Source organism: Meriones unguiculatus, chromosome 4 (genome assembly GCF_030254825.1).
Source record: "Meriones unguiculatus strain TT.TT164.6M chromosome 4, Bangor_MerUng_6.1, whole genome shotgun sequence".
Classification (NCBI taxonomy): Eukaryota; Metazoa; Chordata; class Mammalia; order Rodentia; family Muridae; genus Meriones; species Meriones unguiculatus.
This window is the reverse complement of record NC_083352.1, coordinates 122,045,354-122,063,420: the sequence shown is the minus strand read 5'-3', so window position 1 is coordinate 122,063,420 and position 18,067 is coordinate 122,045,354. Positions and strand designations below refer to the sequence as shown.

The 18,067-nt window shown below is 51.8% G+C and overlaps 1 protein-coding gene across 3 annotated transcripts in view; it reads right to left on the bottom strand.

Moving 5' to 3' along the window:
• Positions 1 to 18,067, bottom strand: part of Mtcl2 (microtubule crosslinking factor 2) — a 65,410-nt gene that overhangs the window by 10,254 nt on the left and 37,089 nt on the right. For all 3 annotated transcript variants that reach the window (XM_021664159.2, XM_021664170.2, XM_060382938.1), the window contains 9 exons: positions 17,671 to 17,811; positions 14,717 to 14,842; positions 12,936 to 13,166; positions 12,595 to 12,699; positions 11,576 to 11,743; positions 9,175 to 9,426; positions 5,015 to 5,086; positions 4,080 to 4,150; positions 1,660 to 3,010 (listed from right to left, as the gene is read on the bottom strand). In XM_021664159.2, the coding sequence (XP_021519834.1) occupies positions 1,660 to 3,010; positions 4,080 to 4,150; positions 5,015 to 5,086; positions 9,175 to 9,426; positions 11,576 to 11,743; positions 12,595 to 12,699; positions 12,936 to 13,166; positions 14,717 to 14,842; positions 17,671 to 17,811 (2,517 nt within the window). The remainder of the gene's footprint in view (positions 1 to 1,659; positions 3,011 to 4,079; positions 4,151 to 5,014; positions 5,087 to 9,174; positions 9,427 to 11,575; positions 11,744 to 12,594; positions 12,700 to 12,935; positions 13,167 to 14,716; positions 14,843 to 17,670; positions 17,812 to 18,067) is intronic.

Here is an 18,067-nt window from a genome sequence, read left to right as displayed (position 1 = left end):
GGGATTCAAGGTGTGCGCCAATCCACCACCCAGCTTTCTCCTCTCTTACGTTCTTTCTGTTTTTCCATTTTTAATATTTTATTTTCACCTGAATGTGAAAATGAAATTTCACATTTTATTTTGCTTGCATGTATGTCTACGTGAGGGTTTCAGATCCCCTGAAGTTGGAGTCACAGACAGTCGTGAACTACCATGTAGGTGTTGTGAATTGATCCTGGGTCCTCTGGAAGAGCAAGCAGAGCCATCTCTCCAATCTCCTTTTTCTCCTTTTAGGATTTATTTATTTTTTATCTGCGTATATGTCTGTGAGTCTGCATGGGCCTTTGTGCATCATGTGTATGAAGGTGCCCGCAGAGGCCAGAGGAGGTCAGGTCCCTGAAACTAGAGTTACAGGCAGCTGTGCAGTCTGATTTGTGGGTGCTGCGAACCAAACCTTGGTATTATTCATGAACAGCAAAGGCTCTTAACTGCTGAGTTGCCTTTAGACTCCACTCCCTCCCTCCCTCCCTCCCCCTCCCTTCCTTGAATTTGCCTAAGGACCAAGTAGAACACTGCAGAACTCTGGTTTTATAGCTTCCAGTTCAAGCACCTATGAGATGTTGACTCAAATCCCTCTGTCTTAGAAGAAAAAAAAGGAGGGGGATTCAATCGAGAGGAGAGAGAGATGCTACAGAGTCAGACCCACTCTCAGTTCCATAATACTCTCTCATCCTGTAGAGACCACGCCTTCCCCCCGCCCCCAACACTAACTTAGACATATTCCTATACTAAACCTCAGATAATCCCTAACACAACAGAATCGGTATCAAAAGTGGAGTGCGTAGCAAGACATTCTCCTAGGACTTAGACGTGAAGTCTTGGGGTGGGGAAGTGGTAGTTGGTGAGTGTGTTATAACCAGTGTTCTGAGAATGAGGGAGGGGAGCCCTGATGTTTAGCTTTTTAAAGCTTTTTTTTTTTTTTTTCTTCTGGCATTCATCCTCTTACTACAGCAATCTTAAACTACCAAGGCAATATTCCCACTAAACACAGAATGCCCAACGAGCCTGCTCCATAGGCACATCCCTTCTCTGGGGGACTCTGCCAACCCCTGTGGCATGGTGGCAAGGCAGATAGCTGAGCTGCACCCACTAGTCTCTTCACACTGGGTCTGTGCTATTTCAGGTCAAGAATGTTCACACCCATCCCGCTCAACATTAGAACTCTTTAAGCTCAGGCTGTGGTGGCTCATTTAATCCCAGCACTCAGGAGGTAGAGGCAGGCTGGTCTCTATGAGTTCTGGGCCAACCTCATCTATGGAATGAGTTTCAGAGATATTTGTTAAGACCCACAAATATCTTCCCTGAGTTTAAGAGTCAGAAGAGGGTCTTGAGATGCACCTTGTTGCCAGAGTGTTTACTTTGAATGCACAAAGCCCAGGATACCATCCTCAGCACCATATACAAACTACATGTCATGAACATACCTGTTATCCCAGTACAGAGGCAAGGGAATCAGGAATTGAAGGTCATCCTCAGTCACATAGAAAGTTCAAGGTCAGCCTGGGCTACACAGGACTCTGACTTAACAAAACAAAACAAAATGCAGCACAAGACAAGATGGAAGAGTTTGAACTATAGGCTAATCCCCCTTTCTGAGAGAAGGGTTAAGTCCATCCTTACCTCACTGGAAAGGACCAATGCTCCATCTCCGTCCCGAAGGACACCATCCTTCCCCACCTGGGAGAGCATGGTGGGTCTGACCTCTTCGCTACCACCTGCCTTGGCTGCCTTCTTATTCAGGATCCTGGCTACGCCCTCGGGTTGGTGGTAGCTGGCAGGGGATAGGGGCTCTGGTTTCTTGGAGCTTTCCTCTCCTGCTGCGGTAGTGGGGCTCGGTGCACGGCCACACACATTCCGGAAGAACTCCTGCACGATGCCATACTTGGGAGGCTCGGGCTTGGTTCGGGCCTCAGACATGCCCAGTTTCCAGACAGACTCGGTGCTCCCCGAGTGCTCCACCACACTGAAGAGGCTGGACAGCCCATCATTGATGTTCCTCAGCACCGGGCTATCCCGTGTGGTGGTGGAGCGGGCCCAGGCCGAGCCATTCTGCTTGCCTTGGTGCAGGTTCCACAGGCTGCGGTCCTTGGTGCTGTCCAGCTTGGATACCGATCGCCTCTGGAGCTTGGGTGAGCCATACTTAGGCGAGCAGCATGGCCGCTCAATGCGAGAGTGGACCTTGTCCAGGGAGGAGGAGATCTGTTTGCTGCGCACAGACATGAGCGAGGAGCTGCGGGGCGACCAGCTCTTGCTGTGGAGGCTGCTGCGGGGAGGGTCAGTCTGCAGGCCCACACTGACCGTCCGAATGGTCTGCGTGCCCACGCTGGCCAGACCTACCGTCTGGCTGGACGTGCTCTTTACCTTCCTCTCCAGCGAGCCAGAGCGCATGGCCTGCCGCACACAGTTGGTGATCTCCTTCATGTCATCGCTCATGTTACCTGACATCTCAAAGTCATGCAAGGCTGCAGGGAAAGCAGGTCCGGAACCCGGGCTGTTGCCCCCGGATCCTCCATCCAGGCGCTGCCGGGAGAAGTTGCAAAGCCAGCGGCTGTAGGCACTCTCGGCCAGCCCGTCGGCTTCGGCTGACTCCTTGGGCTTGGCTGTGGTGAAGAGGAAGCCTGGTTCAATGAGGATCTTGCCTTCCTTGTCGTGGACCACAGGGACTCCCAGGCGCCTGGCCACTGGGGGGCTATAGTAGACTCGTATGCCCGTCTTGTCTGGGGCAGTGTAACTGCGCTGCATCTGCCTCCCTGCAGGCTCCCGGCAGGCCAGGGGACCCATGCGGCTGCAGTCCCGGGTGGAAAGCCCGGGCTTTTCCTTGGAGTCCTTCTCGGGCTCCACGGGCTCAGTACTCACGAAGGCAAAAGCAGGGCTGTTGGGCAGCTTCTTGTTCCGGGCATCTCCACCAGCAAGGTAGGGGGAACAGTCGAGCAAACTTTCAAACTCAGACATGGAGGAAACTGATTTGGTCCTGGGTAGAAGAGAGGAAGAAAATGGGATCAGTGGAAAAATAACAGGTCGAGCATGCCAGTCCACTTACCTGGACACGCACGCGGGGGCCACGCCAGTCTCACCTGTCTTTTAGAGACAAGCCTGCTGGTACCCCCTCAGACCCTCTCTACACTACTACCCATATACTCAAGAGGCACAGACACCAGGATCACACTCAACCTCTAGCCAGTTCAATCCCCCTGAACATAGCTCTCAGCACAAAATGGGTGGGATCTGAAGTAAACACCTGACCTCCTTAGCTGGGGTAGATCCGATTGGTTCAGCCTCTGCTGGCTCCCAGGTTCCTCAGCAATCCTGAGCTCCAAGTACCCACTACCTAACTGGGTAGTACCCCAGGCCCCCATCCATCAACCATTTGAAATTCCTTTGACTTGCTGCCTTCATTCCCTGTCTCACATCCAGGTAACGTTGGCTACTGGAGTCTTCTAGACATGACTGGTCACTAGGCAATTCTGGGGGCATCTCCAACTGTCCCATTAGAGAGAGGGAGGTACCCAGGCACCAGTGCTGGAAATGGCAGAGCTAGAATTAAAGCCTGGTCCTCTGGCTCCAGTGACCCCCCCCCCCCAATGTTCAGTACAGCCCCTCACTTCTTTCATGGAGGGTGTTAATGGTGGGAACACTATCCCTGGGTGACCCTTTGGCCACCACATGAGGCACAGTGGACACTGCCCAACAATCCCAGGCACGGATATCTACCATGACTCAAAGTCCAGGGAGGAAAAGGGATCCCCCAGAGGAGCCGAATGGCTTCTTTGCCAGCAAAAGCAGCTGAGGCCCCAGTTTTCCATACTCAGAATCAATATTAAACAGAAAGCTGCAATCCTCATGGCCCCAAGCTTTTCAGTTCCCGAGTGACTGGGGTTCCAAAGGCAAAAAAAAAAAAAACAAAAAAAAACCCCAAAAACATCTCGTAGTTCTCCCAACTCTCATGGAGGCAGGGGTGGACACATGGGACAGGGGAGTGAAGACACTCAAAGCCAAAGGTCCATGGGTCTGGGGCCAGAGCTGCGGGGTGCGGCCAGCACCTCTTTAAGCCGGTTCCCCCAAGCTCAGCTTCAGAAACTCCGTCCTTGTCATGGATCTTCTCACTTCGAGTCTGTCAAAGGAAGAGACGAGAAGGGTTAGCTCTGGAGACCAGTCTGTGAAAGGGAGGTGACAGCAGACCAGTGTGGGGGCTGAACCCAGGACTCCACACGTGCATGCTCTCTTCCGGGGTGTAGGATGCAATAGCAACGTGACCCAGGCTCTGGTACCTGGAGGGCAATGAGGGACCACGGAAAGAGGGACTGTCTGAGACTTAGAACTTATTCCGTGACAGTGCTGTACAGTTGACGGCGATGACAGAGATGGTGACATTTCCCCAGGTCTACAGACACAGCCCTTAGGGCCTATGAGTTATCAGAACTGCATCGCTAGCCCTGTGAGTCCCCGCAAAATACTGTGTTTCAGCTCCCCAGCATAGGCATTTGCCCTCTCTAGCCCCATTTTCTTTGTAGCATGCCATCCTGAGGGGGAAGGACGATGTGAAGGACCTGAATATAACCTTTATCACTCAGCTCTGTGTCCTATGGACAATGCCCCCTGAACCTGCGTGAGAACTCTTCCAACGTGACCCTACTGCCCCCACTCAGGACTAGGCCAGGGCAATGAGACAACTGGGGCCCAGAGACGGAGAGTGACTTACCGAAGACCGCACAACTACTAAGAAGGCTTGCTTTCTGTTGGTGTCTAACTGAACTAGCCCGGGGTTTCTCCCAGGCATGGTCAGACCGGCCCCAGTGGAGGGCCCTTCCCATGTCTGAATCATAGGGCGGTGATCCTGGGGCTAAGAAGCCCAGGGTGTAAGAAGGGTGTGGCTTTGGGGACAGAGTTAGCATCCTTCTCTCACGTTTCCCACAAGCAAGGAATTTTCTGGTACAGTCAGGAGCCGGCGAAGCATGGGGAGCAGCGATGCCCTCACCTCTTTCCAGCTGTTGTCCTGCTTCTCCAGGTCTGAATGCTTCAGGACCCAGGGCTCGGCAGCCTTCTGCAGCTGACAAAGGCAAAGGGTATATGCTGGTGGGTAGGGCTGCTCTGAGCAAGGCTACTCCCCAGCTTCAGTTCCACAGCCCACATGACCCACATCGTGGGCCCGGCGTTAGCTTCTCAGTGGGCAGCAGCACTGAGCCCTCAAAGATGGATTTGGAAAACAGTAACACAAGTAGCTACTGACAGGCATCTTCCTGAACCCACGGCTCAAACTTTGCTACTTTAGGAACCCGATGCAAGACAAATAGAACAGGGGCAGCAATAAAAAGTCTCCTCAACATGACTGAACAACAATCCCAGATGAAGATGTGAAGCCTAGGCCCCATGGTAGGGGGAGGACTAGGAGCACCGTGTCACTCTTGTGGCTAGCTCTTTTACTCCCATGACTGCCCTGAGAGGTGAGAAGGTCAAACAGCCATCCTCCTTGTGTAAATGAAGCCCAGAGATCAGAGGTGGCTGGTCTCAGGTTGGGCATCCTGACCAGGAAGCCCCTCTGTGGTGGTTTGAGTGGAAATGGCCCTCATAGGTTCATAGGGAGTGGCATAATTAAGACGTGTGGCTTTGTTGTAGTAGGTGTGGCCTTGTTGGAGGAAGTGTGTCATTGGGGGTGAGCACTGAGGTTTCAAATGCTCAAGCCAGGCCCAGCGTCAGTCTCTCTTCCCACTGCCTGTGGATCTGGATGTAGAACCCTCAGCTCCTTCTCCAGTACCGTGTCTGCCTACATAGCACCGTGCTTCCCATCATGACGATAATGGACTAAACCTCTGAACCTGTAAGCCAGCTCCAGTTAAATGTTTCCTTTAAAGGGTTGCCATGGTCACAGTGTCTCTTCGCAGCAATAGAACCCTGACTAAGACACCCTCCCTATCAGCTGCTCTCTGGGCTGCTTGGTTAGGCTGATTTCACCGAGAGCAAAACCTGTATGTGGATGTGGGGGCTGACCCCTGTGACCCTAGCTCTAGAGGGGCAGAAGCAGGAGAACTGAGCACTCCAGGCTAGTCTGGGCAACTACAGAGATACACAGAGACTAACTCTCAAAACAAACGAAACCAAAAAAGGAAGGACAGGGGAAGGGAGGAAGGAGGTAGAGAATAAGAAAAAAAAAAAAAAAAAAGGACAAAGCTCTGGGTGTCCTGGTTTGAATCAAGGAAAACAGATCAGTGTCAAAAGGTTGCAGGAGACCAGAGCTAGGAAGCCAGCAAATTCCTCACAAGGCCCCTGTTGGAAAACCAAGTGCAGGACTGAGCACCTATGGGAGAGTAAGTCCCAGCTGGGTGCTGATACCCCACTAAGCATGGCATGGATTTGGTTTAATGATCTCCAAATCATTAAAAAATGTTAAAAGCTGAGTGGTGGTGGCGCTCACTTGTAATCCCAGAACTCGGGAGGCAGAGGCAGGTGGATCTCTGTGAGTTTGAGGCCAGCCTGGTCTACAAAGCGAGGCCAGGACTACACAGAGAAACCCCGTCTTGAAAAAAACCAACCAAACCAAACCAACAATAAAACCCACCAAATGATGATGATGATAATGATGACGCAGTAACAGAAAGGAATCATTCTATAGTCAAGAAAGTAGCCAGACGGTGCAAAAGAATGTTCTGATCAGCTTTCCACATTACCCAGGACCTGTGTTTTGATTTGTGGGTGTACCGGCCTGAACTTCCACACACAGGAAATGTGCCCCCAGAGGTACAATGTTGCTGCAGCTAGTGGGTGTGACCCCTAGAGAAAACCTAGCCCCTTGAAGGAGTCAGCTGAAATTAAGAATCTGCCAGACGTTGGGGCTGGAGAGATGGCTCAGCAGTTCAAAGCACTTGCTGCTTTCCCAGAGGACTCGGGCTCAGTTCCCAGCACCTACATGGCAGATCACAACCATCTGTAACTCCAGCTCCAGGAAATCCAACACCCTCTTCCGGCCTGAGGGCACCAGGCATGTACATGGTGCATATACATGCAAGCAAAACACTCTCCATATAACATTAAAAATGAGTAAATCTCAAAAAAACAAAACCAAAACAAAACAGCAGGTTGGAGTGTTGTCTCAGTGCTTAAGCGCACTGTTTGCTCTTCCAGAGGTCCCGAGTTCAAGTCCCAGAATCTACATGGTAGTTCACAACCATCTATACTGAAAGCTGATGCCCTCTTCTGCCATGCAGGTATAGAAATCTTTAAAAAGATAATAATAAATCTTTTAAAAAAAAATTAACTGTGCAGTGGTGGCACACACCTTTAATCCCAGGACTCAGGAGGCAGAGGAAGGTGAATCTCCGAGTTTGAGGCCAGCCTGGTCTACAGAGATATTCCCAGGACAGCCAGGGCTACACAGAGAAACCCTGTCTCAAACAAACAAACAACAAACAAAACAAAACAAAAAAACCCGAACAAATGAAAAAAAAAATCTTCCAGATGTGACGGTTCTTCCACATTTCTGTCCTGTCAGAAACAGGACTCCTTGGCTCGTTTTGCTTATCCGCAAAGTGACCTTAAAGGGCTGAGAGGGTTTTCGACTGCGTTCTGAGAAGATATACAAGGCAGTAACTCTTGGAGGGATGCCCACCCTCATCAGGTGAGTCCAAAGACTGGGGAGTCATGAGAACTGGCAGGGAAAGAGCAAACCAGGTCTGCATGCTGCTCTAAATGCAGACTGGGGAGGGGGACTAGGACAGGAGGACTGGGTGGGGGATGGACAGAGGACACTATGGGAAGAGCCCTCTGAAGCTGGCTCTCACCCATCAGCCACTGGTGCCTGTGAAGGCAGCGCTGTGTACTGTGCACATACACACGTGTGTGGATTTACAGTAGGGGGCTACTTACTGCTTGTTAGGGTTTTTGAGACAGGGTTCCACGTAAACAGGCCAGCTTCAAACCCACTAAGCAGCTGAGGCGGATGACCATGAGCCTCTAATTCTCCTACCTTTACCGCCCAAAAGATTACAGGCCTGAGCCACCATACTTGGTTCCTGTGGTGTTGGGAATCCGACCCAGGGCTTCATGCCTGCTAGGCAAGCACTCTACCAATTAACTGAGTGACACCACCAGTTCCATAGTGAAAACATGGTACCCAGACTTTGTCAGCGTGGAATCATGAATGGTGGAGTCTGAGACTCCACTGACTGACGGAGACTCGGGGGGAGGGGGGGAAGCTGGATGGTTCAGCGGTTAAGAGCACTGAGTGCTCTTCTGAGAGGACCTGAGTTCAATTCCCAGCATCCACGTGGCAGCTCACAAATGTCTAGAACGCTAAGATCTGAAACCATCACACAAACAGACGAAACACCTATGCACATAAAATAAAATTATATTAAAAACCAAAAAACTGACCAAGACTCTCCATGGGAGAGGCAAGTGTGCATGCAGGAACATAATGATTCAATTAGTGAAAAACAAACAAACAAGAGAACCCCCCCCATAGAGGTAAGCCTACACAGTAAACAGGAAGGGAGCCAAATGGAATCTGGTTTTTGTAATGTTTAGGTCTTAGTTTCCCTCTCTTGGTCAGAAGACTGCAGTTTTCCTAAGGGAATCACTCTTTTTTTTTTTTTGTTTTGTTTTTTTTTTTAGATTTTACTTATTTACACATACATATACATGCATGCATGCATACATACAGTATTCTGTCTGCATATGTGCCTAAAGGCCAGAAGAGGGCACCAGATCACGTCATAGATGGCTATGAGCCACCATGTGGTTGCTGGGAATTGAACTCAGGACCTTTGGAAGAACAGCCAGTGCTCTTAACCGCTGAGCCACCTCTCCAGCCCCGGGGAATCACTCTTGTCTTTTCCCTTTTGGGTCCTGGGTTTTGATAGGGTGGAATGATGGGCACATGACTGACACCTGGCCAATGAGAACTTGTGGGACAAAAGCTCTTCTTATTGCAACTGCTACGCTGTAAGCTATGAGCAGGAAATGATGGCCTGTGGGGCTGGTGTGTATAAGAGTAAAGCAAACATGGACCAGGCTAGGGACCTCAAAAACTGAGGCCGGGGAAGGGACCTGCTTCTCCCTGCTCTCTCCGAGCTCCAGGCTTTAGCTATCACGGGGGAAGAGCGTTCTGGTGGTCACTGCCTGAGCGCCTGGATCCAGCCTTACCTGACTGAGGCGGTTCTGCAGCTCCTTCACCTGCTGCTCCACCTGTTGCTTTTCTCCCTGCAGCCGCTCCACCAGCTGCAGCTTCTCCTGGTTCCAGTGGCGCTCGCTGAGCTGCAGCTGCCTGGTGAGCTCCATGACTGCACTGTAGGACTCAGCCAGGAGGTGCTGCTGTTCTTCCCGCTCCCTCTGCAGTGCGGCCTTCCAGTCGGGGCCGGGCCTCTCACTGGCCCCCTTCCCAGCCTTCAGCTCCATCTGCAGGAAAAAGAGCCAGCTGGGTAGTGGCAGGGGACGCTGGCTCCAGACCCATATACCTGGGAGGCCTTTGGGGACCTCCCATGCCTGTCCTGACAACAGAGCTGTGGACCCCCTCTACATAGAAGCCAGACCCTGAACCCAATGTTCTCTTCCTAAGCAAAGTGCTATTTCCTGTCCTTCAGAGAGGCTCCAAGGGAGCCTCCATATCTTCCACAGCCAGAGTTCAGAGGCTTGGGGAGCAAGATCAGGTCTGCTGCTTAACGGCCAGGAAAGAAACCTATGCCAAGCATTGCTACAACAGGCAGAGCCCCCAGAAGAGGGCACCAGATCACGTCATAGATGGCTATGAGCCACCATGTGGTTGCTGGGAATTGAACTCAGGACCTTTGGAAGAACAGCCAGTGCTCTTAACCGCTGAGCCACCTCTCCAGCCCTGGGGAATCACTCTTGTCTTTTCCCTTTTGGGTCCTGGGTTTTGATAGGGTGGAATGATGGGCACATGACTGACACCTGGCCAATGAGAACTTGTGGGACAAAAGCTCTTCTTATTGCAACTGCTACGCTGTAAGCTATGAGCAGGAAATGATAACCAACAACTATAAATCTACCAGCAGCACCCATTTCCATGCGTGAGAGACATTCTATATCTTCACCCCCAGCCCCTTGAAAGCTAGGCCCCACCTTGTCCCCAGAGGCCCTGCACAGGGACATGTACACATGGTCACATAATACATAGGCGCAAGAATGATCCAGCATGATATTTTTCTCAGCGTAGACCTCCTCATGGGGAGGCAGGAAGGAAACAGACAGCGTCAGGACTCACTGGCCCCAAGGATCTGAGAATGCTTATCCTCAAGAGGCTGGTCAGAGAGCAAGAGGTCCTGGAATGGCTGGGTTTGTGAGGCAGTGAGGGGGTCTGCGGGAGCACTGGACAGGAGAATGGTGCAGGGGCTCAGGAAAAAGCAAGGAGTCTATACACTCCGGGCAAGAGGGTAATCGTGCTCACGAGAGGTCAGAGGCTCGGGGAGCAAGATCAGATCTGCTATTTAATAGCTAGGAGAGAAACCTAACTCCTCGGGACCTGCTTCGCCATCTGGCCAGCAGAGACCATCAGGGTGTCCATCTCCCATGGCCGCAGACAGCAGGAAGGCAGCCTGAGGCCAGGCTGTGCTGGAGGAGGCCATGGGCCCAGTCTGAAGAACTATGAAGTCTGAGCATTTTCTGAGTGAGAAGCCTGCATTCCCACTCCTCAGGCCAGAATGGGGAAAGAACTTGCCCTGGGCACACAGCAGATGCTGGTCTCCTAGGAAGTCAGGCTGGGTGGCTGGAAGGTAGATCCTTATTTGAGTGTGAGGAACAAATCAGAGCCAGTTAGCAGGGGTCAGGGTGGGAGTCCTTATGAGGAGAGGAGAAAGCAAATGGGGATGGCAGACAGTGGAGTCAAGGCAGGGGCGTGCGGCCTATTACCAAGTGCAGGGAGCCCTGTGAGTCAAGTCCTGAGTGAATGGGTGCTGTTGACATGGGCACGGTCACGTCAAATACCCCATGGGATCCTGGGACCCATGGAGAAACGGCAAAGCCATGTGCCCCATCAGGGTGAGGGTCGGCGGAAAATGGCAAAGCCTTCCTGAGAGTGTGGGTGGTGTTAACAGTGTGTGCAGAGATGCTCACCACAGCAGCCTCCTCCAACATTCACGGCCTGAAGACAGCTTCCCTCCAGAGTGCCCTGCCCAGATTAGCTGTGAACTGTCCCCTGATACCATAATCCCTGCCTCCTCGTATTAACAACCACCTCTGCCTCACTGCCTAATCAGCTACACAGTACACAGGCTGCAAGCCCAGATCGCCTGATCCTAGCTTTCTGTGTATCCTTGTGTCTGTCCGTTTTTTCTTCATTCTCTCCACACCCGAGTCAGGTCCATCCCAGAGCTGCGCTCTCTGTGGCACTCAGGCTGGTGTGGGGGCATTCCGTGAGCCCACAGCGCATCCTGCGTTCCTGTCAATCTCTGTGGGTGTCCGGTACAAGGCGAGTGTAAGGGTCTTGTGCATCAAGAGCGCAGCTCAGCACCCTCCTCTGAGACCCCGCTGTCTAGATCGGGGCTGGGAACGAGGAACGGGGAGGTCCCTGACAAGCAAGGAGGCTTACCTGGGAGGCCTGGCCCTTGAGCTCCGCCCGCTCGGTCTCCCAGGCGGCTCTGGCCTTTGCGAACTGCTGCTGGAGTTCCGTCAGGCTCCGGTGTTCGTCTTGGAGCAGCCAGCAGAGCTCCTTGAGTGTGACCTTCATGTCGGCTAGCGTCTTGATGTACTCGTTAGGCTGCACACAGAGGAAGGCCGGGTCAGGAGGCAGGAAGGGCAACCCTGGCGCGGCTGCCTCACCCGGGAAGTCTAGCCTCGGCCCTACCAGCCTGCGAGTCCTCTGCAGGTCTCCTCACCCGTAAACTGGGGCTGGAGGCCAGTCCTGGAATGGCTGAGCCGGGCAGCAAGTCTCACACGCGGTGAATTCTATTACAGGAGTGGCTGCTCGGCCCAAGCGCAGAGAAACCACCTTCCCTAGGCTTTGCCGGCCCCAGGCTGCAGGTCTCCCCTCTGAGCTGACACCTCCATGGACCCTCTCAAATGGTGCCAGACTGGATTCCGACCCCCCTTCCTGGCCCCTTGAACACTGCTCACCCACACTCCAGCTCACGGTAGAACCCTGGGAGGCTGATGGTACCGTGGGCCCCTCAGACCTGTGGCTTGATTTGACAGTTCTTACTTAACTTTGTGTGACCCTGGCCCACTATCCTTAACCTTCCCACAATGCCCCACTGGCCACGGCCACTCCAGCACACCGTGCCACACCTCCGCACGCAGTCCTCTTGGCTCGATATGGTCTCTTTTCCATCCTGAACTCAATAAGCCCCCTATTCATCCAAGGAAGGCCACGAGTACCACCGTTCCCCATACAACAAATTAACTGCTCTCCTTCCCGAATGTGACCTCGCAGTCCACACGGCCTTCTGTCTCTACCCTTGAGTGACTGGTATATCCCCTAGCAAAGAGCGACTGGTGGGCCAGATTCCAGACAATAACCATCTTCAGATCCTGTGTCCAGTCAGCACTGAGTGATCACGAATGCACGGGGTTGCACGCGGTTAAGGCAGGACCGGAAGGGGCTAAACGCACCGTGTTCTGGGTCCAGCTGTCCCCTGTGCAGGCCTTGTTATCCGAGTGCTGGGCGTTCATCTCCTCTTCCTCCATCAGCAGGTACAGTTCCTTCATGCTGTTCACCTGGTTTGAGAGACCACATTGGAAAGGCTCAGCCTCCAAAGGATGGGGACCACGATAAGCAGTCCAGACTGAAAGAGGACTGCGCAGCCATGTAGGGAGGACGGGTGGCTCAGGCTGAACCAGATCCCGCCGCTGGCTTCCCGAATCTTAACTGGGACCCACCCCGCACCGTTCAGGCAAGGGAGCAGAACTCCCGTCCCCCGCCCCCTCGGGGCTCCGGCTAAGCTCAGCTGTACCTCCAGAAAGTCGTCCTCCTCACTGGGCAGAACCTTGCCCTGCCGCCAGCGCTTCAGGAACCACCGCAGCTTCATGAAGAGCAGCAGGAAGTTGTGCTTGAACTGTTGGGACTCCTGTACCAGTATGTTCTTCTCCTGGCTCCAGAATTTTTGCTCCAGCCGCCGCTGGAGGCTCAGGCTCTGCAGCTCGAACTCCCGCCTCAGCAGCGCCCTCTGCTGGTCCTCTTTTAGCTGTCGGGACATGAGGGAGCCAGGTAGGCCCTAGTTGATTCCAGACCCGGATCAAGGGTAGAGGGGAGCCTCCTGGTGAGCCCTGAGTGCACTCTCCAGAACCCACATACAAAAGCTCAGCCACGCCACGCCTGGTCTCACAGGTGAGTCCCAGGTGCCGGGGAGGGATCCCGTCTCGAACCGCTGTGTCAACAGCTTGAGGAGTGACCTCGGCTACCATGTCCTCATTCTCTGAGCACCTCCTGGGCAGCAGATGTTTCCCTACGCGCTCTCACGGGTCTGGGAACTGTGAAGGTTAGTGGGGACTGCAGAGAGGGTGAGGTGCAGAACAGAGGCATGGGGGGGCGGTCGAGAAAGGCTGAGAAACATGAAATATCTTGGGGGAACAGCACTGGGTCCCAGCTGAGAGAGCCAAAGGCCCTGAGGTGCGCAGCTCTACGCGATTCTGCCTCATCAGCCTGCCTGACCGTGCGCCACCACGGCGGCTTCCTCATCAGTACAGTGGGGCCATCTCCTGAGGGCAGACTATGAAGACCACAAGAGAGAATGTGGGCAAAGCGTGTCGTTATACACGGGCCATTCAGTAAGGTCTTTGCTTTTTGTTTCTTGTTGTTGTTTTCAGTTCTTACTGTTTTGTATGTACATGGGGGGCACGGGTGTCCAGGCACCTCTGTGGTGGCCGGAGGACTAGCTCAAGTTATTTCTCTCTCACCCTGTGGGGCCTGGGGAGCAAACTCAAGTTTGTAAGGCTTGGTGGCAAGTGTCTTTACCAGCCCCAACAGTAAAGCTTAATAAATGCTCTTAACAGAGCTTGCAAACTGCTCCACGGCAAGGCTTGATATGGGCACCGTTTCATAGGCAGGAAACTGAGGGCAAGAGATAAAAAAAGGGCTAGAGAGAAGGCTCAGTGGTTAAGAGCACTGAATGCTCTTCCTGAAGACTGGGGTTCAATTCCCAGCACCTACATCAGGCAGATGACAGAAAATCTGACATTTCTAGTCTCCATAGACACCTGCGCTGACATACACACACATATATATATACCCATCTACATGTAATTAAAAGTCTTTAAAAAATTATCTTTAAAAAAGATGAAACAGAGACAGGCATGGTGACCCATGCCTTTAATCCCAGCACTTGGAAGTGAGAGGCAGGCGGATTTCTTTGAGTTCGAATTAGCCCAGTCTACATATCAAGGGAAAAGCCATGGCTATATAGAGAGATCCTGTCTCAGAAAAACAACCAAACAAACAAACAAAGCAAAACCCAAAGAGATTAAACAGGCCCGGCGTCACCGAGGCAGCCAGTGCCATTATCATGTGCAGGGCACAGGGGTAGGAAAGCTTGGTTTTCTCCCACTGTTATCCCCTTCAGAGGACCCTGGCTTTTAGTAGTGTTACACTTCGTACTATGCTGGGGACAGAACCCAGAGCCTCTCACATGCTGTCAAGTGCTCTCTACCTCAGGGGAGGGGAGGAGAGGGGAGGGGAAGGGAGGGGAGGGGCTGGGAGGGGAGGGGAGGGGAGAGGAGAAACGTGGTACAAACGCACCTGGACCACTTTCTGGTTGAAGCTGTCAGCCTCCTCTTTCCGGAGCTGCCGCTCCTGAGACAGCTGCTCTTGCAAGCCCCGGAGGCTGTCATGGGCCTCTGCCAGGACCAACTGAAGCTCCTTGATCTGAGGAGGGGGGCAGATAAGGAGTCGGGAGAAGATACAGGCTGTGGTCAGAGAACAGCAGTAGCAGGGAATCGACAGAAAGCTGGGCCCGGCTGTCCTCTTCCGGCACAACACTGTCCTTGCCCCAGGGGGTCATGATGACAATTAAGTGAGTGGAACAATACGTGTCTAGTCCTCCACAGTATAATTTTAACATTTCTCTCTTGCACATTTATTTATAATAAATGTGAAAACTATAATTGATTCATAATTATATATACTGTAAAAACTAAAACTGATCCACAAAGTTGTTCATAGTGTCTTTAGTTGATCAGACTTAATTAACTGATTAAATTTAATGGACTACTTATTTTTGACACAGAGGTTCACCATTTTACAGGCTGGCCTCAAACTTCCAAGCTCAAGGCACCCTCCTGCTTCAGCCTTCCAGGTAGCTACATGCTAGTTCATTGTTTATAATTAAAATTTTGGAAGCAATATTTTAAAAATGAGTTTTCAAATGTGTTTAATGAGTCTCTATGTGTAAAGCTCCATTCAGCTGATCAATTACGGATGCTGTCTTTGTATGTTGTCATATAACAGAAACACGTGAACTATCAGTGTGGTTAACTACATAATGATCTTGCCCTTCTCTGTATCTCCATGTAATAAAGCCATTCAGGGGTTTAATTGTACTTGTTTGTGGCTTACAGTGACTATGGAATAAGATCATTTTTAAAAAGTTAACCACATTCTCCATCTTTCGGGGAAATGGTGTTTTTAAAGCATTTGGAACTGTACAACGTTAACTGGTTCTTGGCCCAGCAAGGTGGTTCAGCAGATAAAGGCGCTTAAGCCAAGCGCCTGGGCCTGAGCTGGATGCCTGGGCCCCGCACAGTGGGAGGAGAACCAGCTCCTCAAGTTGTCCTCTGACTTACACACAACGTGCACAGTGCACAAATAAAGTCTCCAGATAGAGACTAGGAGGAGCTGATGTTAGTCACAAAAGAGGAAGATCATGAGCTTGACCCAGTGTGGGCGACGGGCAAGAGCCTGTCTCAAAGGGAGGAAAGTGTTCAGTCTGTGAAGGGCCATAAGCACCTGTTCTTTCCTTCTCCCCACCCCCAGCTCTATGAATACATGTGTGCGTGCATGTGTGTGCTTATGTGTGTATGTGCCTGCATGTGTGTGTGCACATGTGTGCTTATGTGTGGATGCGTGTGTGTGCATGTGCGTGCATGTCCATGTGCATACATGTACATGTGTGTGCATGTCTGTGTGCACATGCATGCACGTGTGTGCACTGGTGCTGGGGACTGGACTCAAGGCCTCACACATGCTGAGCAAGCGCTTCGTCACTGAGCTGTAGCCCCAGCCCATTGCTATGTTGTAGTTATACTCCAGATGAAATGAAGTGGTGCATGAGGCAGGAGGATCACCTGAACCTCTGAGAGTGCTTCCAGCCTAAGCAACACAGTGAGACTCCACCTCAAAAGAAAAAAAAAAAGTGTTAAGTATTTCTGGTAACGGGAATGTTTATTCTAACACACTGCGCAGAAAGAGAAAGATGGAAATGGTCCCAGGCATGGCAGGTGTCCTGCTGAGGGGGAAAAATGTGGCCAATGATATGATAATTTGGCACTGTCTCTGCAATGATTTCAGGCATGTCTTGTACACCTGTTCTGTATTAAAAAATCTTGGCTGATCTGGGCAAGGTATCATGTGCCTGTAATCTCAGCACATGGAAGTTGGAGACAGGAGGATGGTAAATTTGAGGTAAGCATAATGTATATACTGACACCCTGGCTCAACAAACAAAAAAACTCTTTAGAGGTCAGGCTACTGCCCTTGCACATCTTTCGTGAACTCAGGATTGGCACAGTGTACTCAGTAAGAATGAATGAACGTGGTTAAATGTGTAAAGGAGCTGACACAAACAAGCTTATTTCCTTCTCAGAAAAACGAGGTCTACGTATCTCAGGTTGTTCCTCCTCCTCCTCCTGCTCCTGCTCCTCCTCCTCCTCCTCCCTCCCCTTCTCTGTATGTCTCTCGTCTCCCCATGGGGTCAAAGCGAAGGCCTGCACAGCGCCACAGCCTGGCTACCTGTCCACACACCGGTTTTCCTTTTCCCCTTCCCCTATGGCTACTAGGATGTCCAGACCACCTCACTAGAGAGCTTGGCCCTTCAGTTTCCAGGGAGCTTCCCAGGCTCATGGGGACAGGAAACTTCTCAAAAGATCAGAGAATCCTAGCAATTCTAGTCATTATAAATGTTGTGGTGGGAAAGCTGGGCCCATGGGATATGGATGTACCTAAGGTCATAGCACCGGACCGGCAGTGTGACGTCAAGGGCCATGCCATGAACGCTGCCCTCATCTTCACCCATAAAGGCCAGGCCTTAACCCTGTCAACAATCCTATGAGAGGTTCTGTTCTTATAGGTGACAGACAAACTGACAACTAAGGAAGCAAAATGACTTATCCAAGGTCTCACAGCCAGCACACCAGAGAACCACAACACGAATTCAAACAGCTTAAATGGAGAGAGTACTGTCTCTCTGCTACATAAGTTAGTCATTTCACGATGGCCTCCAGTTCAGCATTCCCCCTGCCTCAGCATCCTGAAGCTGGGATTACAGGTAGATATCACGTCCAACTAAACTTCCTCTAACTAGATCATAGGATTGATTCAAATTCCCTTATTTCCTTTTTGCCCTGGCTGTCAGAAATTTAAAACCAAACAGAATGCTCAAAACCTCTACCATCATCCTCCAAGGACCACCTGGGCTGCTTTTGGGAGGTCCCAGCCAATCTCCTTCCACCCAACATCCTGCTTAGGCCTAGACCCACCTCAGAGGCATAGGAATCGTTATCTTCAGTTCGGTAAGGCCTGAAGTTCCGACTAGGATCAGGCTTGGAGTCCAAGTCAGCAGCACGGAAGGCCTCTCGGATCCTAGGCTCCCATTCCAGCAGGTCTCTGAAGTCAGGTGGCTAGAGGACGGGGCACAAGCAGATGAGAGCTATGAGGAGAGGCCCAAGGAGTGCTACAAAAGGCCCCCACCAGGCCTCAGCTCCACAACAGGCTCTGTCCACATGAGAGCGGGGCCCAGGCAATTCAGTCCTGCAACCCGGACCCAGCCTTTCCCAGGGTGCACTGCCACCGCCCCATGATGGCTTGCTGCAAGGATGAATGACTTAGGCAAGCCAAAGCACTAATTCTGTGAATGGCTCTCACGAAAAGCCTCCT